The following is a 26760-nucleotide window of genomic DNA, read 5'->3' on the forward strand; positions in this document are numbered from 1 at the left end:
GATACTAGGGGATTGCCATAGAGAATACAGGGCATATTGGTCAAACGGTTGTCCAACACTTGACAATAATCACGAAAAATGATAAAATGCATAGGCCTTTTCACGTGGTGATAACGTCATATGCCACCCACATGTATTCTGATAATGAATGTTTCTGATACATTTTTCATAGCCAGTTCTACGCATTAATAAAAAAAATTTACTTCTGAGGATAAACTTGTTCGTAAGTATTAAATCATTCAAGTGGGCGCATGATTTTTCTTGTTGTTATAAGCATAGAAATGCCTATAATTGTTCCCTGTTTATAACTTTCATTGCAAGACCTAATATTAAGCGCTGTTATTACAGTGTTGCTAATGAATGAAGTCATTTTAAGCGTACAGTATTCCTAATTATTTTTGTTTCTTTGCTGTAATGTTTCAATTTGTCATTTGGTGTTCTAGGCCACTCTTGCAAATCTGACTCTCTATCCTGTTTTCTTGAGTTTTCACCTGGTCTAATAAATAACTTTTACTTGACTTTTATCTGATATTAATAGCAAAAGCCACTTGTTCTTCCTAAACATGTATTGACAAAGGAAGCACATTTTTTGAGTCTATGAGAATCTACAGCCGTGACTTCAAATTCCAGTGATTTGTGTGAGCTACAAATCCCCCTTTGCAACGTAAAAGTAGCCCTTCATCTCTCTTGATCTCTCTGTTGTTGATAAATTGAGCATCACTTTGAGGAAAGCTAACAGTGGTGTATAGCACACACCTGTCGTCCACAACTTTGAGAAGAAAGAGTTGATGGGCTGCAAGGTGGCCCAGAGGTGTAAATATTACAAATGTGTTCATAACTTCACTTTCCAGAGCATTGCCATTCGCTGGTATGCGATGGTTTTCTCCATGTATATTTCCCTAGCACATCATTATCATCGTGATCAGGCATGAACCCCTCGGGACGTGGCGGTCCACACGAGACGCCACCAGGTGACCCTACTTAGCGCTCGCCGCCATGCTGAGTTGCAGGCCAAGGCCATGGAGTTGAAAATCAGTCGGTGTTGTGCATGGCCACGTCAGCCGTGGCGTGGGTTTGGCTGTCGATGATCGCTCGCAGGGCTCTGGTGTGATCTGCTGAGACATCCGCCCGGGCAACTTATTCAGAAGAACCAAAGTCGTCTGGCTATTTGTCAGACACTGATGGGGTACCCTGTGGTGATGTGCTCGCTCAAGTGAAGTATCCTTTACAGGCTGATCGAAGGCATCCATTTTTCCGGCTTAGTAACGCTGTCGTTGACCACATCTCTGAGCCATATAGGAGAGATATTCTTGGGTTTTTTCGGTAAAGTCACGTAGGTAAAAAATTAAAATTAATAAAAGTAAAATAAAATAAAAATAAAAATCACGACGTTTCGGAGGCAACACAAGCTTCTGTCTTCAGGTGGAACCGTCACAGCACGATAGCTGTATCAAGTAAGAGAAATTCCAAGAAAACAGTCCTCTTACTTGATACAGCTATCGTGCTGTGACGGTTCCACCTGAAGACGGAAGCTTGTGTTGCCTCCGAAACGTCGTGATTTTTATTTTATTTTACTTTTATTAATTTTAATTTTTTACCTACGTGACTTTACCGACAAAACCCAAGAATATGAATCCTTGCAGTCACGAAAGCTTCAAATCTAGAATATAGGAGTGAGTAGTATGGGAAGGTTGTACAACATTATATAGGCACATCTTAGTTACTGTGTCAATGCCTGAGTGCCAGATGCAAAACATGAATGGAATTATACAAACATCCCAATGCAGAACACTCCTTAGAAAGTATGGAGTCCCAGTAGGGCTTTGCTGGAAAAGTAAAGGACATTAAATTAGTGTATATGTTGGGACGCTGCCTTGGGGAAATGGTTGGCACGCTGGACTTGCATTCCAGAGGATGCACGTTCAATCACCCGGTATGGCAGCTAACAATGACGAAAGTTTCTTAAATCCCCCACACCTCTGTCCACCCAGCAATATAAATGGGTTCACCAGAGTCGATTGGCCGGTCGTGTATGTGAGGGTAAGGCGCGTGTTCTCAAAACTTTTCCACAACATCTGACCAGCATAGAAGAGGAAGTCAAAATACCTTCCATCAGGGTTCTCATAGCTACGTCTTGTGGATGCCCTTCCACCAGCAGTGACATTAGCAGGAATTTTCAAGGCTGCACCTTTGCCTTTTATAATGTTTACACTGTATTGGTTTTCCTGTGGAGTGGCTGTCTTAGCTCTAGGAATGTGGAATGTTTCCCATGGCTCAAAAACATGGTAATTAGCGCCACCCCATGTTCAGGTGAGGGTTATACACATTTGGTTTGTAACTTTTTGTGAATGCCTCCGGACGACAATGAATCATTTAGATTCATAACGTCTCACGGGAATTTATTTCAATATTTATCTTTATTTTAATAATGAATTTTCTTTCATTATAATCCTATATAGCAGAATATTTAGGAGGCTATAACCCTACAAGTACATATCCTGGAATGCATCCGATCTCGTCACATCACCATAATTGATCGTGTATCTTGCATGACAGCGCGACGAGCATGCACAACTGTTACAGGCTGTGACGCTACTTTTTGGGCAGATGGCAGTGTAGCAAAATTAGTTGGAGAACTGTCCTATCAGAGGTCGCAACCGGGTACCCGATACCCGTACCCTACCTGATACCCGGCTACCCGTACCCGGTGCGGCCGGGTACGGGTACGGGTAGGCTGTGAGTCACTGGTGAGTAACTGTTTGTCACTCATTTCCCAACGTCTTGTCTCTTCTCACAATTCAAGTTCCTAGAATCAACCCACCCGCGCCTGCAACATGGCTTCATCCCAGAGGTCGCAATCAGGTACCCGATACCCGTACCCTACCCGTACCCGACCGGGTACGGGTAGGGTACGGGTACGGCTGGGTACGGAAACCCGTTTGCGACCTCTGCCTTCTATGCTCCCAAATCTGAGCTCCCCACCTTTACAAACCTGGCCAGGATAGTGGTGAAATATGGCCAAATAACCCCCACGTCCCACGCCACAGTGTGCAGAGGCCCTCACCCAGCAGTGGATTGACAAAAGGGTTGCACATGTAAATGTGAGATGTTCCATGTAACATTTTTGAACGTTTATGATTTTTTCTTCTTAAATTTTTGTGCCTCTCTGACATTAAAACGTTAACAGTATAATATGCATTTTTGGCAATTGTGCTGACACACATCTTGTAAAAGAGAAATGGAATCAGCAAATATGAGTTTCATTGATTTATTATTATACAATCCCAGGAGTTCTGAAAAAATAAAACTAAACATGCATTTGTGAAAGCTTTATTTCTATGGCGATGGATGGACCCTGTGGTTAGTCCGCCTTTCACCAAATCACCCGCAATGCACCCCATCTCATATTTCTGAAGCTCGTCAGGGTTGAGCGTGGATAGTGCTTGGGTGAATGGATAGTACTTATAACATTGGTGATGTTTCACGGCCAGGCTAGCGTGGGGAAAAGGCATGGGCGGGCTGCCAGTCAGTGGCGGGCAGCAGAGGGCAGTCGGGAGGCCGTCGTCCATCGACATCATCAATCACGTGATGAAACGGAAGGGTTTTCAAAACCCATTCCCATCAATTTTCGTGTTCGGCTTACTGTGTTTCATCGTCCAATGCAAGAAACAATAATAAATGTACTCGTGGAAATGTATTTGTTGAAACATTTGTAAATAATTATGAAATAATATTTTCTTTAAATGTTATGTTAGATGATGAAATCCATTGACAACTTTGCATGCACACAATTTGTAACCTTGGCAGGAGCTCAAACGCACGTGGCTTGAGTAAAATGCACTTGGCCATGACTTTTGGAAAGTTACGTCATCACATTGATCAAGTTATGACGTCAGAGCTAAAGCCACGGGCAACAGGCACCTCTCTGATCCGCGTCGGTGTGACGTAATGACGTAAACCGCATTTACAGCCACGCCCTGTGTTTGCGTCATCACGTTGAGGTTAAGCCACGCCTTTACGGTATCACCCTCACGATCGGCTGCAAAACGTCATGACGTAGACCGCTTACGTCATCGCGTCGATGCCAAGCCACACAAACCTCCGTGCGTCACGTTCACAACCCGCGCGACGGCTGAGTGGACACGACGTCATTTCTGTCCAATCACAACGCACGTCTGGCATTCACACGACGTCATCTCGCGGTACAAGTAGGACCCTCCCACCCACCCGCGTGCAGCAAGTCCGTGCGCTCTTGCCACCCTCCACCCTCCACGGTCCACACGCGTGTGCCCTCCTCAGTCTCTATCACCACCGCGTCTCTGTCGGTCTCACGCAACCGCAACGCGAAGCGACCAACCAAATGGCGGCGCTGCGCAAAGGATTCACGGCCTCGGCTCTGGGGCGACTGCCCCTGCTCAAGGTCGCCCCGGCCGCAGCAGCCAGGGCGAGGTGAGGACCGGGACCCGCTTCGCCGCGGTCGCTGTGAAAATCGTTGCGATGTGGACGAGTTTTTGTCCAACCGCCACCCCCGTGATTTGCTCGCGTAACGATGTCACTTGGGGCCCGTTGTCAATCCACTGCTGGATGGAGAGGGCCCTCCCGAGGCCTCAAGGTCGTTGCTGGGCCAGGCTTGGGCACGCTGCTGCAGCGCCGATCGGGCAATTTGTTAGAGCCCAGGGCTGGTGCTTGGGGTCGTTAACGTCGCATTAAGGGTCACAATGAGACGTAGGAGACACCACCGTATTAATGTATATACAAGGACCGCGATGCAATAATGTGAATAGGAACCATAACGCTGTAAAGACAAGTGAATGCCACAATATCGTTCAATAATACAAATTTTGTTCCTGAGTAGTAAGTGTTATTTCGTAATTGCTTATGCCTAAAAAGTATAGAAAACGGATATTATTCCCTACAAACTTTACTTTTGTGACCAGGACAGTGATATTTTGAAATGTACCTATTTTCAATGAGAAAACGGGCGAATTTGTGTCTTTTCGTTCACATAAAGTCTGAAAAAACAACATGAATTAAAATTAACATGTATTTATACTAAAGTAATACACAAATAACTACAAGAGATTTAAAAGTGAGTAGTTTTTCGAGATTTACGATTATACTGTAAATCACTTTAATGAATCGGCCCCCAAATGTAGTCTCCCATCATGTTCTCGTGATACTGTCCTTGGTAGCGACGTTCAAAGTCCAGTATATCCTGGTGGAAGCGCTCGCCTTGCTCCTCTGAGTACGCTCCCATGTTCTCCTTGAATTTATCAAGATGAGCATCAAGGATATGGACTTTGAAGGACATCATACAGCCCATTGTGTCGCAATTCTTCACCAGAGTCTCAACCAGCTCCACATAGTTTTCGACCTTGTGATTGCCCAGGAAGCCACGAACGACTGCGACAAAGCTGTTCCAAGCCGCTTTCTCCTTACTAGTAAGCTTCTTGGGGAATTCATTGCACTCCAGGATCTTCTTTATCTGTGGTCCGACGAAGACACCGGCTTTGACCTTTGCCTAAGACAGCTTAGGGAAGAAGTCTTGAAGGTACTTGAAGGCTCCCGACTCTTTATCTGCAGCTCTGACAAACTGTTTAATAAGGCCCAATTTGATGTGCAGTGGTGGTATCAGCACCTTCCGGGGGTCCACCAGTGGCTCCCACTTGACGTGGTTCCTCCCCACAGAGAACTCGGTCCGCTGTGGCCAGTCCCGCCTGTGGTAGTGCGCCTTGGTGTCCCTGCTGTCTCAAAGGCAAAGATAGCAGGGAAACTTGGTAGAAGCGCCTTGGAGACCCATCAGGAATGCCACCATTTTGAAGTCTCCCATGACCTCCCAGCCGGTACTCATCATACTTCAAGGCGTCCAGCAAGGTCTTGATGCTGTTGTAATCCTCTTTGAGGTGCACCGAGTGTGCCAGGGGAAGAGATGGGTACTTGTTACCATTATGGAGCAGCACTGCTTTGAGGCTCTTGGATGAGCTGTCAATGAAGAGGCGCCACTCATTCTGGTTACAGGCGATTCCGATTGCCTCTAACAGACTGGCCACATTGTGGCAGAAGCAGAGCCCATCTTGACGGGTGAAGAAACTGCTAAAAGGTTGGTGACGCTTCCCCTGATCTGCGACTTGCACACTTTTATTCAACAAGTTCCACTGCTTGAGCCTAGATGTCAAAAGCTCGGCATTGGACTTGGTGAGACCAATATCTCCGATCAAGTCGTTGAGGTCTTTTTGGTTGGCGAAGTATGGGTTTCTCTCCTCAGCTCCACCTCTGAAATTGTCATCTGGATCTACAACGTCTTCCTCACCCTCTGACTTGCTGCTCTCTTCTTAAGACGGCCGCTCTCTTTCCGGAGGAGTGGTTACAGGGAGCTCATGGCAGTGTGGCACCGGGGCAATGGATGAAGGAAGGTCCGGATACGTGATAGCAGGTGCATTCTTGCCAGTCTGACGTTTGGAAGGGTCCATTATGGATAAGTAGCTGTTGCTTGAGTGGTCAGTGGGTTCCTGCCAAATTCTTGGGATAGCGAACTTCATGGCTCTCTTTTCCCCTCTGTACCATCCGATAAAAATACAATTATTTCACCCATGACTAATGTTTAAGAGATTCTCGCAACATTTTTCATATATACTAGATTTTTTCAAGAACATTGAAAATTGTAATTTTGAAATTTTAAACTTGTACAATATTTTTTTTACTAATTTTATAACATTAAATTGTTCATCTTACCTTCCAGAGTTTTTTTGCATTGCTCGCAGGTGAATTGAGATGCCCAGTATTTGTCTTGATCCCTGATAGGCATGCCGAAATATGCCTTGTAGGCGTCGCACATCTTAGCAGATGCTTGTCGAGTACTTTTTCAATCGTGTCTTGATTAATTGGCTGCAGACAGAGCAAAATGCATCTGCCGGATGCTTGCAGCCTCTTGACGCCATCTCAGAAAAATACAGATATGTATCCACTTAGGCAGCTGGAACTAAATTGAACTGGTGGGCTTAAGGCCTTTGTATTTATACTACTATTTATATTACTGGAAAGTTCTAGAATGTTCTAGAAGTTACTCCGAGTTTAGTCAGCACTGAATATATCTGGAATGTTCTGGAAAATAGGTAAATTTCTAAATATCACTGTCCTGGTCACAAAAGCAAAGTTTGTGGTGAATAATATCAATTTTCTGTACTTTTGAGGCATAAGCAATTAGGAAATAACACTTACTACACAGAAACTAAAAAATAGTTACACAGTGGAATACAGCACCATGTACTGTAGTGTACGGTACAGGGATTACCATAATCCTTATGCCGTACACTACAGTACATACAGAGGGACCACTGTACAGGAAACGACCTATATCGCTCTAGAGGACTGCTTGAGCCCACCATACGGTAAATACACAGTATAACACGTGCCACAATACAACACGGGGATAATGCAGCTCCCATACAGGGACCACATCAGTAGGGCATTCATTATAACTGAATACCCTATTGATATTCGTGTACAATTACCATGCACCGTTCTGAATGCACTAGTGAACTGGCGTGCACATTCGTACAATAAACATGAAAACTACAGTTATATTTGCTCTAGTTGGCTCGTGTGGACTTGCCATCTAAATGTCCAACTGACCCAGTATTGTAATACCGAGAGCATATGGTAAACTTTTATTCCATGCACTATACGCATTTTAATGCATATACATTTGGTTTAAAATATAGCGCAGTTTCTGCTTGCTTAGGGGTGACCTCGTTTTGCCTGCCAATAAATGCAACGTGGTCACCTTGCCAGTGCTGCTAATGCGATTTCATAGACTGAGCAAATCTTCGGATGTGCAATGTGGGTTTATTCAAACCAGGCTGGGCGTTTTTTTTCCTGTTTAACTATTATCCAAGTCGGTACACAATGGTGCTATTGATTGTTTATTACACAATTGGTTGTTTATGGTAAGATTACCAATTCAGCATTGATGTTCAGTAAAAAATGGGGAGGCCGAGGCTGAATGATACAGACGTGTAGTATTGCATTACACAAACGTGTCCTTGAACAAGATAGAAGCGTTTAAAAATAAAACCAAGCATTGACAACGAGCCCCCATCAACCCAACATATTTTGCATTTCGTAACGGTCATTAACCTTCTTTTAAACTCAGTGATAAGGAAGATTGACAATGTGGTAACTTTCAATTTAAAGCTTTCGTGACTGCAGGCATTCATATTCTTGGTTGTTTCGGTAAAGTCACGTAGAAGGGAAATAATAAAATAATGAAATAGTAAAACAAAAATTGTATTCTTTTATTATTTCCCTTATGTGACTTTACCGAAAGAACCAAGAATATGAATGTGGTAACTGTACAAGAGCACCCACATAGTCAACTTATAACTTGATTACAGTATTTATTACGTACATAAATATGCAAATTTGTATTGTGCAATTAATATTTGTAGATAATTAAATATACCAGCGCTTTAATTAAATTGTGATTTTCCCACACCAGGTTTACACCACTTAAGCAGATTGTTTGACGAAAGCACATTGTTAACGTGTGCATGTTCCTTAAAATTCAGTTATGGATAAAAAAAAATGCGTATTCAATTGCCCAGCGTCATCCATATGTGAGCACTCTGGTAATGAAAACAGCACCATTTTCTGTGGGGAATATGAAGGTCATGTTAATAATAATCCTTCCCCCCCACCCCCCTCCGTCTTAGTAACATGGCATTTTCAACAGTGTCTCTGGACCATTATTCTAGATGAGAACCACACCCACCAGCCCATTTGGACAGCACGACACCCTATCACTGATAAGTCACGATGATATTATATGGGCAACGAAAATGGCATCAAAAGAGATCATCGCAACATGTTAAGCTAAAATAGGGCGGCACGTATGATTAGATGCCTTTTCTTGCTACTAGAGTTGTCGCTCATTCATTCCTAGACCCTTGAGGACTCTGTTTAACTGGTCTTTTTTCATCTCTTCCACACTTGTGTTCAACTGCACTTACTGCGTGACTTTGGAATTCCCTCGCATCTCTTTATTCCAAGTTCTTATAACCTTCGTGCAGTCAAGCTAACGTACTCGGTTGTGTCTTTTTTTGGGTATCTGGCCACTTTGCGTTGTTGCACCTTTTGTGCCTGTACTCTGCAACCGTTATTTAAAAGGGGGGGGGGGGTCAAAACAAATATCTAGCCAATCTTCTTTGGTTTTGTGGCAAGAGTAGCTAGGCATCGAATTTGCTGCAATCGTGCAAAGTGGTCAGTCAGCCTGGGCGGCACGCGCCAGGCACTTGGGGAGCTCTTGCACCGACCTGGAAGAGGTGGCCGTGACGCGGGCAAGTGTGACCGCGTGTTGAGTACCGTGACAGAGGAGACTTTCCGGCGACCTTGAAGGAGGTTTTTTGTTTGTTTGTTTGCTGCAGCTATTTTCATACAAACGTCTCCACGCGCCCTTAGCCTGCGTGGTGTGGTACTTTACGTCGCCTTCGTGTTATAGATGCAGAGCAACAATAATTTTTCACAATTGGAACCTCATTTGCCAGAAGAAAAAATATGATAATTGTATTTTTTACCCTTTTATCTGGAAACAAAACTGACACCTTTTTTTTACAAGGAGTCATGTTTGCATAGACCACAATGCCTGCAGTCATAATGCAAACAAAACATAACTCTGATAATGTATGCACTGTCCATTATCAGAGTTATGTTTTTGTTTGCATTATGACTGCAGGTATTGTGGTCTATGCAAACATGACTCTTTGTAAAAAAGGTGTCAGTTTTGTTGCCAGATAAAAGGGTAAAAAACCAATTATCAATAATTTTTCAATTCAGGTGGTTGAGTCGGATGGTTTATCAGGAGTAGCGGAGTATATCGATGCTACGCGCACAAATAAATTACGAACAAAAAAGATGATCACAACATGTTAAGCTAAGGTGGGGGCAATCGAGATGGCTGATGTAGAGCAACAATGTTACATTCAGGCGCTTGAGTCAAATAATTGCGTCGGGAGTAGTGTTGTGCGTCGTTGTTATGATGCCTCCTTCGGATTTGTGAATGGGGCATTGAGTCGTTATATATTCCATGGGCTTCTGGGTGACCACAATAGCACTCGGGAGAGTTTTTTTTGCATCAAGTATCCACCACATGGGCTGCCATTGTTAGTGTGGATGCAGTTTAGGATTTCCCATAAGCTTTGCGAAAGATTGCAGCTAGGGATGGTACTTGTACAATAGTAATACATTTCATTTGCTTCCATGATAGTGGAGGAGAGGTGGATAATTGAAAGACATACTGCTTATTTATTTTCTCTATTTATAGTGATGCGAATTAGGTTATAGAGCACAAACGTGAACATAGTATGATATAGTAGGAAAAAACTACTTTTTCCAATTTTTAAAATGTTATCTCTCCAAGGATCAGCCCACCCTGTGTATCATTTTATATATTGCTTCATGTTTCTAATTTCGCCCGTGAGTGATGTTTCCTGGTAGGAAATCACCTTTGAGAAAGCTGAATTGAATTGAATAATCGATTTAAAAATGTATTTTACAGACTATGGACCCCAAATAGCTCTCAGCCTCATTATTCGGATTCGGCATGCTGTACTGTATTTGCCCCAAGGGCGTAGTGATGCAGAGAGATGCATAACGCGTCCTCAAATGTCGGCATTGTGTTTGATCGTTTTTAATTGAATGTTGGCGTTTTTCAGGTAAAAATGTGTCACACTTTACAGCACCATAAATACCAGTGTTGTATTTAAAATGGTGATTTAATGTTTTGTCCCACGACACACCTTTTTTTTTGTCTCACGACAGATTTTATTTACATTGCTACCCATCCTGCCATGATAAAAAGTTATTTAATCAAATTAAGCATTTTTTTTGCTCTTTTTTTTACAATTATATTACATTAAGGAATGAATTAATCATACAGCTAGCAGTGCATCATCCTGTCTGAGAACAGCTGCAGAAAGATGTCACCTTAATACTTGTGAAGTTGTTTCTATTGACCTATATGCACACTTGAAACTTTCCTTTTAATATCCTGCAGAAATGTGCTGTGTTCATTAGATAAATGTGTTAAGTCTCCGAGCGAATACAGGCTAAAGTAAATAACTATTTAATATAGTTTTGTTTTTTGCCATCCTTAGTCGCCAGGCTAAGACCATCAACTGGCTACACGTGACAACCTAGTTTAATCATGCCTAGTGACTCCGATTTAACACTGGAATCATAACTGTGTGGCTCAAGAGCTCTTAACTTCTGAATCCATTAGGCCACCTCAAGTGATAGAATGTTGATTGAATGTGTGCTGCCCAGCTCATGGTGGGCAAATGTGGAGATGGGACCCCCCGACCCTATCCTGGGAGTGACGGAGGCCTTCAAGCGCGACACCAACCCCAAGAAGATCAATCTGGGTGTCGGCGCCTACCGTGACGACAATGGCAAACCATTTGTCCTGCCGTCGGTCCGAAAGGTGGGTATTTCTTAAATATTGTTCTGCCTTATTTTGAAATTTGCAACAGAAGCCACAATATTGCTGTTTTGTGGCCTTTCATAGTTTTCAGAATACTACGCCTGCTTTGATTTGTAGGCTCGTCACCTATTCAGCCAAGCCATTAGTGCCCTTCGCCAAAGTGTAAATCAGGGCTGAGGGTAGCACTTTCCAATGCAACAAAAGCCAGATTTGCAGCTCTGTGGGAATTGCCGTGCCAAGTCGTTGTAATACAATAAGTTGCCAAATTGTGAACCTTATGGCCATGTGAGAGCTAGGAATCCATTAGTCCTATAGATTCTGCTTTGTTTATCATAATGGGACACACACAGATTTGTATAAATTTCCATATGCAATGATTTGTCAAATTACTTATTTTTGTACTCTTCAGCACCAGACTAAAAGCTGTAAAGCCTTTAGGCAGGTATGTCCACAGTCTTGTTTTCGATTCTTCAGTGGATTATGCAAATGGGGGTGTTTGAAAAATGGTTTCTACGAATACATAGCAAACGTCATCTTGATTTTCAGTAGTTAACAATTACAAAATTGTCCCTGTGGCATATGAGCCCTTGAATTTCTCGGGTGACTTTTGTTATCTGTTCTGCACTTTGGATCCACAACTAAAATGGTGCTGGTAACTGGCAGACATTGTCTTCTGTTTCCAATTACAGCCCTTTTACAGACTAAAATATGAACCTTTTGGCGGGACTCCAGGGTCCAGATTAAATGATCAAAATCGTAATTTACTTATTTTTGGCGACTCCGTCCCACCACGCACATAAACACCGCAACCCACCTGGCACGGATCATTCTGTTGTCATGCCGTCCAAGCACAGCGAGGACAAATGCGCAGAAGAGCTGAACAAGCGAATGCAAAGGTTCCACATCACGTCCTTGCTGATGATGATCTTGACGCCATCAACGAGAATGCCAACACGTGGGAGGTTGAGGACAGCTTTCCCTGCTCTCATCGTCGGCCTCGACAGTACTTTGTTGAGCCCAACATCACCTGGACCGAGCTTTATCGCCTATACAAGGCCAAGTTGGATGCTGTCAAGGGGAGTCGAGTCGTGTCTTATTCGCGATGGATTCAATACATTCACATGTTCTATCCTGGACTGCGCTTGACAAGCACCACGGAAGACGTTTGTGACTGCTGCGTTTGCCTCGACATCCAGCTCGCGTGCGAGGATCTTCCAGCAGATGAACGCGAGCGCCTACTAGAGAAGAATTTCCATCTCGATGCGGGCGTCGGCTAGCGCCGGATGGTGTCCACTTTCGTCAAGGAGTACGTCAAGCAGCATGCTTCTGATCAGAACGTTCCCGTCAACCTCATTCCGGACCACTATGACGACGCCGAACCCGACGTCAATTCTGCCCACGAGTCGAGCCGCCTGCCGACGATTCAGAGTGTGGACTTTGGCGGTAGCTTCGCCATGTCACACTATGGTCACATGCCACCGTCGGCCGATTACTTAATTCAAACCTGATGGTGCAGAATTTCGTGCTGGCGGACATCGTGAGCGGTGTCAGCAATCTGATCTTCTACAACGAGTGCGCGGACGCATTGTGCAGTCTCCCATTTCACGTACCACATGCGGCTGCTCGCCAAGAACCCGGGCGCGATGCCCAAGACCAAGACCCTGGTGATGATTCTGGACAACTGCATTGGCCAGAACATGTCTCAAGTTGTGTTCATGTTCTTAGCGCTGCTGTCGCTCTTGTTCTACCGCAAGATCGTTCTGTTGTACTTCATACCGGGGCACTCGCACAACCAAGCCGATCGAGTTGTTGCATGGTGTCGCAGTTCGATGAAGGCCTAGAACCTCTACACGCCGTCGCATATTGCCGATACTGTCAACCTGATCAGCAGTGTCGAGGCAACATTTATCGATCATCAGGATGCCCAACGCCCTTTTTACATAGGCTGGGACAGTCTATTGAAGAAGCACTTAAAGTCGATGCTGCCCCGATACACGTACAAACTACGGCTTTGAGGTCGATGGAGTGCTCGGCATGAGCCACCTGAGCTCGACTCCGGACAACGAGGTCACCTACGTCCCGCTGATCGTGCCGGAGAACGTCGATATCGTTCGGCGATCCATTCCACGGGATCTTTTTGGCGCCAACGTCAACACAATCGAGAAGGAGACGTTCAAGTCGATCCAATTGCCGACGGCTCCTGTCAGCAGCCTAGCAACCAAGACGCTGGCCTCGCTATCGAACAACAACTTCTCAATTCCACCCGAACACCTGCCGTACTATCCGGCTGTCCCGAGCGAGATCGGCTCGCAGATCGACGACGATCCGATGCCTGAAGGAGGCCCCACTCGCGCGACGAAACGAAAGCGTGCCACCATTGCCGCGATGGTGGAGCCGGCCGCTGAGACCGGTCCAGCAGCCAAGCCGAAATCTGATCACCCCTGGAAGAAGGTCGCCGTTGACACAGGCCAGAAATAAATCCTCGTTCTTCACCAAGCACCTGTCGTTGCCAAAATTGCCGTAGACATGAACAAAACCTTGATTAGCGCATCGTGTAGAGGTCATCGAGAGGAATAGATTGCCGTATCCGTTCGCCTTCAACAGACATAAAGACGTCGCAACGCAGTTTATGCGAGAGCCGGGGGCGTATGGGACCCCGGGGTCCCGCTATAAGGTTCATATGAACAACATGCCACGGGTCACATGTTTATTCTATGATTTCAGAAAAAACTAGCCAGACTTGTTATTAGGGAACCTTCAGACTCCCAAGTTCAAGTCTTATGGTTTTTTATCCGGTAATGTAGAGTGGCGGATGCTGCCACATTACTTGCAATTCATATTTCGCCGATTCGATTCAATCGCCGGCAAGGCAGCTGAAACGATCTGAAAGTTACTCTCCACACAGTAGTATAAATGTTTACGCCACATTTAATTTACCTGTGGGTCACATCTGGTGGGCTAAAGTGTGGCTACTCTGACCTCTTCCACGATGTGGCCGTTATGGAATAGTAGGCCAAATACCTCCCTGGGGGGCTTCAGAGCATCCTCTCTATCACCCGAATGTAGACTGGCCTTAAATGTTGTTGAAGTTAGGGCCTGTGACCTTGGCATTGCAAGGGCAAACGTGTGATTAAAGTTTTTAAGTGCCACATGAGAAAGGGATAATCTCACATGTTCAATCGTGAGAGAAGTAAAAGCAGCTGTAAGTGCGAACAATTAAATTCCGTTATTCTTACAATGTGTCTTTGCCCAAAAGCTTACTTTTGTATTTACAAAATAACATTATTTTGAGACTTCCCCATCCTTTCATATGGCTTATGTAGAGCAACCAGTAGAAATTAATTGTAAAATTTGTCTGGATGTTGGTGAATTCCAAATACTTCGCCTTCAAAAATGTTTTTCCCCCTCTTAATTTCACAACGTGTTTACGTTAATACCACATGGTGTGTGCACAACATTTACATGCAACAAGTGTCACTGTCTTTTCACAACCTTGGTGTTTGTCCTAAAATGACCTACAAGAGTAGTTATTATTTATTGCCTGGCAGACTACAAGATATATATTGATAGACCAAGATAGCGCATGCAGATTAAATATCCAATTGCATTTACTTGAGCAGGAAAAAAGGGCTAACATATGTGGCTTTTTACAATCGCCGTACATGTAGTCAATAGCAGCTTAGCGAGATCAGCGTTTGCTAAGGCTGTTATGTAATGTACAGTCCTTCGTTATTCCGCTGCTGGATAAAGGCCTTAAGGCGATTGTTTGACTATACTTCGCCACACTGGTCAGTGTGAATTAAGCTGAGGAGTATATAGACCTGGCTGCGTAGTACAGTACACAATAGATATTTGCCTTCTGCTATCCACGATGTAGCATAGGAGTAAGGCACTTTTTTATTTCCAATTATTTATTCGTTTTAACACATTATTTAATTGGTTAGCACATCTATGATACTCTGTTGCACATCAACGTTAACTGTTACAAGTTCCTGTATAATTAGGTCACTGGGATATATTCTTGATAGTCGTCCTGAAATCCATCAGGTTATAAGAACCCCTTAAAAAGCCTCTTTCTCTGGGGCGGACAATTATGGGCTCATCTTCAACCTTCTTCAAGTCATTACCATGAGCCTTAGTCCTTGACATAGTTTGCAGGCAGTGTTTGTGGTTGGCTGTAAGATAAACTGCTGGATCCCTGAAGTTAAATATTATCTTCTTGGTTCTTTCGGTAAAGTCACGTAGAATGGAAACAATAAAATAATAAAAATAAAACATAATAAAATACAATTCTCACGACGTTTCGGCCACAACGCAAGCAGCATAATTTTATTATGTTTTATTTTTATTATTTTATTGTTTTCATTCTACGTGACTTTACCGAAAGAACCAAGAAGATGAATCCCTGCAGTCACGAAAGCTTTAAATCGAAATTTAAATATGAGCTGTAAAAAAAAAATATACACATAGTGCTATTGAAAAAAAAAATCCCCAATTTTTATCCCAACTGTGCTGTTGGCATTGTCATGAGATAAAGATTGAACTGAGATCCCTCGCAGAACAGTACAGCCCTGCGTGTGTTCCAAGAATGGCCCATGAAAATGAATATTGCAGAGGCATTGACACAGTAACTAAGATCTGCCTATATAATGTTGTACAACCTTCCCATACTACTCCTATATTCTAGATTTGAAGCTTTCGTGACTGCAAGGATTCATATTCTTAGGTTTTTTCGGTAAAGTCACGTAGGTAAAACATTAAAATTAATAAAAGTAAAATAAAAAATAAAAATCACGACGTTTCGGAGACAACACAAGCTTCCGTCTTCAGGTGGAACCGTCACAGCCACGACAGCTGTATCAAGTAAATGAGAGATTACAAGAGCTACCACTCCGTATATATAATGGTTGGAGAGGGGGAAGGGCCAAGTACGGCACACTTTTTATTAATATGGTAAGGTGAGGCTTAAGAGGCTGAGCCTTCAAAGTATAACTGCCATCAGTAAAGCGATTCAAGTATTCAGAACCGTATTGAGTTGTGTCATACTGGTATCCTCAAAGGTGTGGATTGCATGTACAAAAGCTCTCAGCCTTAACCAGTCGAGCTCAAAATAACTGAATGATTGGACATGTTGTCATTGAGACCACCAACTCAACAGCTGAGAAAACATGGCCATCCCAACCAAATGGCCACATGTTCAGTTCTTTCGAGCTGGTGGTCTGGATAAGGCTGAGGGCTTTCGTACACATATAATACACACCTTTGTGTGTATATGTTGTTAAATCTCTGTTTCTAGTTTGCATTTTTTCAAGTTGTGATGGGTTCTCATAATTTACATATTTGAATGCTTGTATACTCCACAGGCTGAGGCCATCCTGGATGGGAAGAAGCAGGACAAGGAGTACCTGCCCATCGGGGGCCTCGCCGAATTCACCAAGGCCTCTGCGGAGTTGGCCCTGGGGCAGGACAGCGAGGTCATCAAGAGTGGCCGAGTAAGGCGTCACCCTTCCCTTGATGGGACACAACCGCGACGGTTCCGGTGCTGTGATTCAAGCCTGGAATTTTGTTGTTGTTCAATGAGTGAGAACAAAGTTTACAATGCACTAATAGGGTTTTTCCCCTTTTTTCTGGCAACAAAACTGACACCTTTTGCAAGGGATCATGCTTACGTTAACCACAATACTTGCAGTCAAATGCAAACAAAAAACAATACTCTGATAATGTATGCATTGTCTTTGAAACTGATTGGTCCACACCAGAGACAGCTTTCTTTAGAGCCTAGTCTCATATGGTGTTCGACCAGATGACGCCAGAAAAAAAGGGGAAAAACCCTATTAGTATATTTTGGTACTGGCAAAGGAGGTCCCATGATGATGATAAAGTTTACAATGGTTTAGAAACCCCCCCCTCCAAGCAGTAGATGTATCATGCAGCCCATATTATAATACCTGCTGTCTTAGTTTAATGTTATTCTTATCGCTCCGTAATATTCGGCCCCCAAGCAAATGTATTTTTAGATGCGCATGCTAACATTCCTTATCATATACATTTGAATTAAAACAATTCTCTGTTTTTGTTCCTAAGCAAGTATCTTGACTGTTGATCTCTTCACAGTACATCACAGTTCAGTGCATCTCTGGGACTGGCAGCCTGCGTGTGGGCGGAGTATTCATGGTGAGTTCACGTAGCCAAGTAAGCTCGGTTTAAGGCAGGGTTTCCTAAAGTCTAGTCATTGCGACTCACTATAGTACACCTATATTTAGCAAGCTGCTCCATTCACTTGCAAATAACGTCCGATTAGCACAGTTAGCTACGTACAGTGCGAAATAAGTTCTTCATACATACAAGTCATTTACATCTTGCACGCACCATATGATTGATAAACTCATCCCACGTGATGTAGAGAATGTAGATTTTTTTTTTTTTTTTTGAAATCTTTGCATTTGGCCTCGGCTAAATTTTCTATTTAAATGGAGAAATTGGAACACGTGGCAAAGAGGATCGTGTGGTAATTTGCGAAGACAGGAGTTTGAGAAACCCTGGTATATGGTGTTCTTTAGCTCCGTTAACGCCCATGTTCCACAAGCTGACTCGTCGCCAATGTCCGGGTGCAGTCGCGCTTCCACCAGGCCAGCCACGACATGTTCCTGCCCAAGCCATCGTGGGGGAACCACACACCCATCTTCCGTGACAGCGGCTTGCAGCTCAAGGCGTACCGCTACTACGACCCTAGCACCTGCGGATTTGACTTTTCTGGGGCACTTGATGACATCTCGGTGAGTGTGTTCTCATTGGTTGCGTGGAAACGCGTACTATTTATCTGCTTGCAACATATGTTCCTCTCTTATTCGTTCACTTATGGATGGGGCACGTCCTATAAGACGGGTAGGGAATCGTTTTAATTACTAAGGGCCAAGTAGAATATTTAACGTCCTTTGGCAACATAGACACTTTACAGCTTCATGTTTGTTGTTCAATAATAATGCAACAAAAATATTACGGCTCACCTTTCCAGCACTGATTTCCTCCGGCTAACGCATTGATCTTGAGTCGTAATTCCCAAGTAGACACGCGTGCTGAGATGGCCGTAGTGACGGATAAATATTGTTTGCGGGACATTTGGAAGTGGTAGACCCTTTGGCACGAGCTGTATGAAGTGAAATCGTGGACCGTATTTAACCCCTCGGGCTGGGGGTTCCCCCACCCCTACTTATAAGGTAATCGTGTGTAGCAAGAGCTTTTTGTTATTAAGTATATTTCAAATGTGAAACATGGCATGAAGACAATCCTTAAGTGTTACATGACAAACATTTAATGACCCAACATGAACCCTGGTTATGTTATTCTACTAAGTTTCTATTTATAAGCCCTGTCACATTCCACTAAATCATCTGGGCGTCGGTGCAAGAATAGTTGACCTAACTGCTGTGCACACACCCATGGCATTCTGGTATCTGGTTTTGCTGTTCATAGCACATACAGGTACAAGAATGATAGTTGAGAAGTGACGAGATAGTGTCCAGTGTTTCTTTGCACTTAAACCATTTATGAAGCCCATCGAGTGTGGAACACTTTTGTAGGCATATGGGTTTCCAGTACTGTGTTTGCTGTGCTTATTACTTGGCTTTATTCATATACATGCGATGATTTGAGATTTGATACATTTCCATGATTCAAGGTCACGAGTCGATTGAGATAAGTTTGAGGGGCATTTGTGATGCATTCGGTGTCTGTAATAGCAGTAGGGTTTACATGAACCAACGACAAACAATAGCTATGAATAACATATAATTGTTTGCACATGGTTAGATGCTTGCTTTCTTAATCGATTAAACAATGCATCGTTGCATGCCTCTTAGCCATGTCCTCATTGGAAATAAGACTGGTGTTATTTTTATTAAACTACTGAGGCTATATAATTGGGAACGATTATACCGCAGACGACGCCTTGTGCGGAGCCTCCAGGAAATGCTTGCCATCATCGTGACCTCCCTTTCTGTTTGTCAAAGACCGCGGTTAATCCTTTACCTCTCTCGTTCGGCAGAAAATCCCGGAGAAGAGCATCATCCTGTTCCACGCGTGCGCGCACAATCCCACGGGCGTGGATCCCAAACCCGAGCAGTGGAAGGAAATTGCTGCCGTCGTGAAGGTGAGCCGCCATCAGATGAGCTGTTGGTGCAGCGAGACCAATTAAAAAGGTGCCGGGGTGAGTGAAGAATGCAACGGAGCAATGGTTCTCAATGTTTCTGGTATGGCAGGGGTCCTCAAATCGAGTCCACTGGTTCCTGCGTCCCTCGCCCCAGGCCCCACACTCGTTTCAACGTTTCGTTTTTTATCACAACGTGCCGCTGGCGTTCTCTGCGCACACGTGGAATTTCTCCTACACAGTCTCCATGCCGTTGTAGCCGGACAGTTGCCGCCAGCCTTTCGTTAAAACTAAACTTTATTTTGCCAGGAGAGACGCACTGAGCATTATAGCGCTTATTCATAAGCGAACCGGCTGCGCAGAAAAATCCATGCGACTGTGGGGAGAACATGCAGATCCCAAATATACAGGCGTCAGCGTTGGGATCGAACGCACAACCTCCTGTATATACCAGGTGAGGTAGTTAACATCTTGCCACCGTGATGATAATGAGAGAGGAGAGAGACATGAAAACTCCAAATATGCAGGTGCCAATCGGGATCGAGCCCACGACTTCCTGCATACCAGGTGAGGTAGTTAACATCTCGCCACCAATGCTCAAATCCCATGGAACCTATAACAAAAAAGTAAAAAAAATTAACCCGTAAAAACAAAGTTTTTCACGATAAATCCTTTATATGCGTGGCATCGGGGCGGCTAGAGTCCTCTCGTCCTCTGGCTTGAGATGGCTGCCACCTATGGGTCAGATGATTGTGTGCCAGCATTAACCAATTGGTAAATAAATATTTTAAAAAAATTCCCTAAACAGTGTAACATTTTGGAAAAAAAAATTCACGAAAATTCATTGTCACGCACAACGAGTCTGTGTGGAAAATGTCAGCTCGATTTGATCACGGGAAGTGGGTTAAAAAACGACCGAAAGTTTTGCACGGTCCTAAGCAAGCAAGCGAACTTAATATAAAGGATTTAATAAGCTGTTGAGAGGCATTCTCAGGTGCTAATGGAAAGTAATTTGCTCCTGAGATGGAATTATCACATTATTTTCAACAATCAACAGAAAATATCGAAAGCAAATTGTGTGCCGTTAAACTAACGCATGGAAGCACTTGGTGGTTGATTGTTTTTTTCTACATGGGGGGATTTTTTTATGTTTATTATAAATGTAAAGCAGTGTCAACAAGACTATCAGGTGAAAATTACGCACTTCGGTTCATAATGTTAAGCTATTTTTGACTCCCCAGTTATGACGTAGATATTCATTAATTTATTGTTTTGGGCATGTGAATCCCTCCGTTCATACTGCATAATATATTACTAAAGGTCGAAATATCTTGTTACATGTGCTTTTTATTGAGTTAACAGAGTACATGATAGCGCTGATAAAAAAATTGTCAAACTATAAGTATAGGGGAGGATTTAAATTTATATCACAGAAGATGAAACGTGGCTTTAAGCATTAAAAGGCCAGATGCTAATAGAGCAAATAAACTGCAGTTCTTTGCAATCTATTCAGTCAACTAACACGCACATTTATTATGACAGTGAATATTCTGCAAGTCTCTTATGTGTGAAAATTGCTTTTGTGAAAGTGTGCATGTGACATTCCCACTCGTAAACAGCTTTCACTGCATTAATGCCTTCGCGCACGCTGGGCCTTTGACGTCACCGTCTGCAGTCATGAACGACATGGTCATGATGACAGAAAATCCTTTCTCATTTGCACTCGCAGCTTGAAAAATCTGTCCGTGCCTCCTGTCGGCATGATCAAATAAAGCCATAGTTTTACAATAATATTTACAGCAGTTGGAATTCGTGCACATGAAGATTTAGGTGTATGTTGGCAGTCATTTACATGGAATCCTGAAATTCCTCAATTGTCATCATCAACACTGCCTTCTTATAGCACAATCTGCAATGGCTTTTGAGAATTGCTGTTTGTTAATTTTCACTACACGATTACATTGTATTGATTGCTATCCCTGCAATGTCCTTCCTGTTCCCCAACTGCAGAAGAGGAGCCTTTTCCCGTTCTTCGACATGGCGTACCAGGGTTTTGCAAGCGGAGACACCAACCGTGATGCCTGGGCCGTGCGCTACTTCCTGGAGCAAGGTCACAACATTGCGCTCTGCCAGTCTTATGCCAAGAACATGGGCCTCTACGGTACGCACCTTTCCATTACCATGTTGCTCGCCCCCGACCTGCTCTGCATTCATTATATATCAATGACTTGCGCAGATGCTGCAGCTGGATTAGCTTGATCGTCTTGCCCATTCTCCGATAACGTGTGTTCTTCTTGACTGCACACCTCGCACCCCCCAACCCCCATATCCCATGGGATAGGCGAGCGCATTGGTGCCTTCACCATGGTGTGTACGGATGCTGAAGAGGCCAAGCGTGTAGAGTCTCAGCTGAAGATCCTCATCCGCCCCATGTATTCCAACCCCCCGCTCACCGGAGCGCGACTGGCCGCCACCATCATGAACACCCCCGACCTTCGCAAGGAGTGGTACGGTCCACGGAACCATGAACACGTAAACTTCAGCCTCAACCAGTGACCTGAAATGAAAGTGGTATATTTGTGACAACGGCTTATGTTAATGCTTGCAAGTTATGTTGAAATGTAAAAATCTAAGGTCTTTCACGAGGCATTCACAAAACGAAATCACTGATTGAGGGCAGAAGTTGGTGACATTTTACCAACCAAATGTAATCTTTTCCATTTGTCTCTACTAATCTATCCTTTTCGATCATCTGCTATTATCGCACAAACCCATCTCACCTCTGTCCTATTTTCAGTGTGTGTGTACTCACTACGGGCTCAAAGTGCACCCTAAGCATGGCACAAGCGCCGTGGTGATGTCACCGCCACTTGGTGAACGACAATTTTTGCTGTTGCTGTCATTATGGGCACTCGCAGCATTTGCCCCGAAAGTCTGCATAGTTAAACAATGGGAATTTCATCTTTTGTCTTTGCGTGTGCTTAGGCTGGTGGAGCTGAAGGGCATGGCTGACCGCATCATTGGCATGCGCAGTCAGCTGGTCAATGACTTGAAGAAGGAGGGTTCCACACACAACTGGCAGCACATCACAGACCAGATCGGCATGTTCTGCTTCACGGGCCTCAAGCCTGAGCAGGTGGGCACACGGCCGAGTCTTGTGTCCGTGTCAGCTGGCGGTTTTGGCCCCGTCGCAGACTCCAGCACCCTGCAAGCCCCCCCCCACACCCCACTGCCATCTGACATCTGTGAAAGCGAGCTTCACAGTTTATTGGATTACTCAACGATAAATAAATATTCTGACATGGGTCTCACAATGTCCGATGGAATTGTGCTTCTGCACTGCTGGCATTTCCATGGTGTCTGTTGATTTGATGAGATGAAACATTTGCCACTGGGGATTAAGATGTATTGTTTGCTCCCTCCAAGAATATCCAATGTACCCGGCTTAGATTAATTTAATTCTAGATTTGAAGCTTTCGTGACTGCAAGGATTCATACTCTTTGGTTTTTTCGGTAAAGTCACGTAGGTAAAAAATAAAGTAAATGAAAACAACTCAATTATATCACGACGTTTTGGGCGCAACACAAGCATCCGTCATCAGGTGGGGACAACCACAGCGAAACGTCGTGATTTAATTTCGTTGTTTTCATTTATTTTATTTTTTTACCTACGTGACTTTACCGAAAAAAACAGAGTTAGATTAATCTAATTTATATTTGTAGAGCGCCTTCACTCAAGGTGTTGACATAGCTTACAAAACGATGACAGTGTAATGATGTAGTTGACAGGGGTGTACAAGGATTAAGGAATGAGTGACCGCGATAGAGGGTACGTAGGGATCACAAAATGGTAGGGACTGAGTGGAGGAGAATGGGCAGTAGAGAAACGAGGGAAGCATTTAAAGAGGAATTGAAGGAGGGGGACTGCTTAAAGCACAAGGGAAGTTGATTCCAGCGGAGTAGTGCAAGGAGGGAAGATGGACCGAAAACGGGATTGATTAATACTCCTTATACATATAGCAACTTCATATTTGTTCGTGTGACCGCATCTGAATGTATTTTTTTCATCATGTTTTTTTACCATTTTCCAAAATTTAAATTGAATTGGACTTGCACTGAGGTTGTGTGCTATGAATAAAGCCGTTACTTTTAAAGTGGTATCTTGATGATGACTGTAATTGGATGGAATTCATCGTGTAACAATTTTGACTTAAACCCTATTCATCATTTTCTAGATGTATATAACTAAATATAAAGGACATATTTTTTATATTAAAGTAGGTTAAAAATAATGGAAGAACCTTTTACCTACTATAATCGCCCAGAAATGTCTGTCCGTCCCGTGCGTGACGTCACTCCATATGGGGCAACCCCCTCCCCTCATTAATAATCATGAGCTGAACAATTTTTCTATTGAATATTTCAGATTTACTGCAATATAACGCCCGTCCTTGGACGGGCAAAAAAGCTAGTAAATTATATCCATCTGATATATCCAGATATATCCATCTGATCAATTTTCCAACTAAATACACTTCAAATAAAACTAGCGTAGTGATTATCGCATGGAGCCAGTGACTTGAGTTCGATTCCTGGCCACGGATAACAGAAGTGGCGAGTGGTATCTTGGTATCTGAACCTCCCCTATTTCATCAACTGCACTAACCAGCTTGGTCCAGTATCCCCCATTTACGGACATGGGGGAGGCCTTCATTCAGAGGTCAGTCGACAAAGCGCTGTGTCAAATGTTCAACCATTAATCTTTGGCCATATTCGATGTCACTAACGGCACTTGTCATTGTGGTGGGGCAGGTGGAACGCCTGATGAAAGAGTTCTCCGTGTACATGACCAAGGACGGCCGCATCTCCATCGCTGGCCTGAGCTCTGGGAACGTGGGCTACCTGGCGCATGCCATCCACCAGGTCAGCAAGTGAGCAGCCGAGGAGAAGCAAGCCCCAGCAACGTCAGGGCCCATCTGTCTGCACCCACAGCACCTTCTAGTACATGCGACGTCGTGAAATACTGCGCATCGTGGGAATATTTACCTGCTCTTATGGCAACAGGGATGGCAAATGCAGAAATAGTATTTTTGATGAAATTGTATTAGCAGAGCTCATTTTAAGTTGATTACCAACATTTCAGTAATTTCATTGTTGAAGCTGACAGAATCTTGTGAAAAAGGGTAGGGGGGGTGAGGATGCATTTGACTTTAAACACACGGGTGGGAGGTTTTGTTCGTGACGAGGCAATTAAAAATAAATGCTTGTAAACTGTCGCACTTAAGTTGGCAATAAGTAATCAGTCCAGCTACTTTCAAAAGATTAAACTTAAGCTATAATTATTTGTGTAGTGTGCTGATACATCGGTGTGATGTACATACCAAAACAATAAAGAATTGCTGATCATAATGTCAAGTGTCATTTGTATTTTTTGCAGTTCTGAATCTCAAGTGATTGGATCGTAACGAATTGAATGCAAAGTGCATCTGTCGTGTTTATAAACTCTACATTTTGCTTAATCAAATGCGGAATGAAGGCTGTTTTATTTGGAAATCACTTGCAATCTTTATCCAACATGGCATCAAAAAACCCTTCTATCAAAAGGATTGTAAAGCGTTGAAATAAGTGCAAGTGTTTCATGAATATTTGCATTTATAGTAATAAACCTACTCTTTGGTTCTTTCGGTAAAGTCGCGTATAAAGATAAAATAATAAATAATAATAGCATACCGAAATAATAGCATACCGAAAGAACCAAAGAGTAATTCCTGCAGTCACGAAAGCTCCAAATTAAGAGTAATAAACCTATTGTGTGAATGCCACGTGCTCAGAATAAATTGCACTACAAGGACGAAACCTAAAAAATGTTAACTACAATTGAGGCAAATAATTGGTTCTTGAATCGTGGCAATTCATTTTCCAGGCGGGGTGGATCATTATACATGCCTACTATGATTCTTTGGTTCTTTCTGTAAAGTTACGTAGATAATAAAATTAAAATAAACTCGTGAAAAAAGGGTCCCTTTACCCCCCCTTCTCTGCCTGACGACCGCTTTTGTTGCGATCGAAACGTCGTGAGTTTTTTATTAGTTTTATTATCTTATTTTATATCTACGTAACGTTACCGAAAGATACAAAGAATGAATTCCTGCAGTCACGAAAGCTTTAAGTCAAAATGTATGCCTACTACTTTTCACACTTGTATTCAATCTAACCTAATCGCGCATCGCCCGTGTTGACCGAGCACCTGAAAATAATTCTTACACTGCTGCAGATGAAGTCATCTTCTCAACCTGCAGCATGCATAGTTACTGTGTAATACTGTGGCAAACTTTACAATGATTCCGCATTTGACAATCCGTAGCTGATGTGCATTATTTTATATGGCAACACTGCCTTTTTAAATCGATATACACGTTATGCTTTCTGGAAACATTTATTTTACACATGCTTCATAAGTGTCTCAACCCCAATTTGTATTGTCATTTTTAAAATCCATTTATTTCCTTCAGGTGTTTTCCCATTCAGCCAATGTGGAATGTAGTTGGCAGTGGGGTTCGCGTGTTCATGATGCTCGTCATAAACAACACGAAGCATATGCCATGAATGTGCCTCACGCAAAGGCTTTAATTCTGCTGTGGCCCAGAGGAGAGCCATACACAGCTGTTCATACCATTTAATCTTTATATCGATGGCACAAGTTGTGACCAGACCTCACCTTGGAAGAATTAATGTTTTAAAAAACTTCCATATAAATAACGCTGCCTTAAAATGAACAATGTAGAATGGGCAATATTTCAAGCATTGACCCTCCATAGCTTTGAGATCGGACGTCACAATGTTGCTGGCATTCCACGTCTAAGTGCGGTAACGGGGTCTTCATGTCGACATTTAACTAAATGAAATCAAGTCCATGACAAAACAATGGGGCCACCACGTGACCTCGTACACGTAAACCATGGGCACTTTTGCGAGTTCCTCGCAATCGCGGTGATGACCTAAACGGCATCTCGTGAAGGGTAAATATTGAACTGCACCATGGAAATGTGGAGGAGCTGTGCATCTCTCGCTCGTCGCCACCAGGGGGTACGATTGCCCAGTAAGTCTGTAAAAAAAATCCACATTCCTCAATAAACAC

General features: G+C 43.4%; 1 protein-coding gene across 1 annotated transcript; it reads left to right on the top strand.

Annotated features, from left to right (window-relative positions):
* The first annotated feature begins 4197 nt into the window (after window positions 1–4197).
* Window positions 4198–25031, top strand: GOT2 (glutamic-oxaloacetic transaminase 2). The gene is made up of 10 exons (XM_078864037.1): window positions 4198–4449; window positions 11320–11476; window positions 16840–16968; window positions 17591–17650; window positions 18091–18252; window positions 19521–19625; window positions 21633–21783; window positions 21964–22129; window positions 22608–22758; window positions 24435–25031. The coding sequence occupies exons 1-10, from the start codon at window positions 4361–4363 to the stop codon at window positions 24555–24557; spliced, it is 1293 nt and encodes a 430-aa protein (XP_078720163.1). The 5' UTR covers window positions 4198–4360; the 3' UTR covers window positions 24558–25031.
* Window positions 25032–26760: the final 1729 nt, after the last annotated feature.

Source organism: Lampetra fluviatilis, chromosome 17 (genome assembly GCF_964198595.1).
Source record: "Lampetra fluviatilis chromosome 17, kcLamFluv1.1, whole genome shotgun sequence".
Classification (NCBI taxonomy): Eukaryota; Metazoa; Chordata; class Hyperoartia; order Petromyzontiformes; family Petromyzontidae; genus Lampetra; species Lampetra fluviatilis.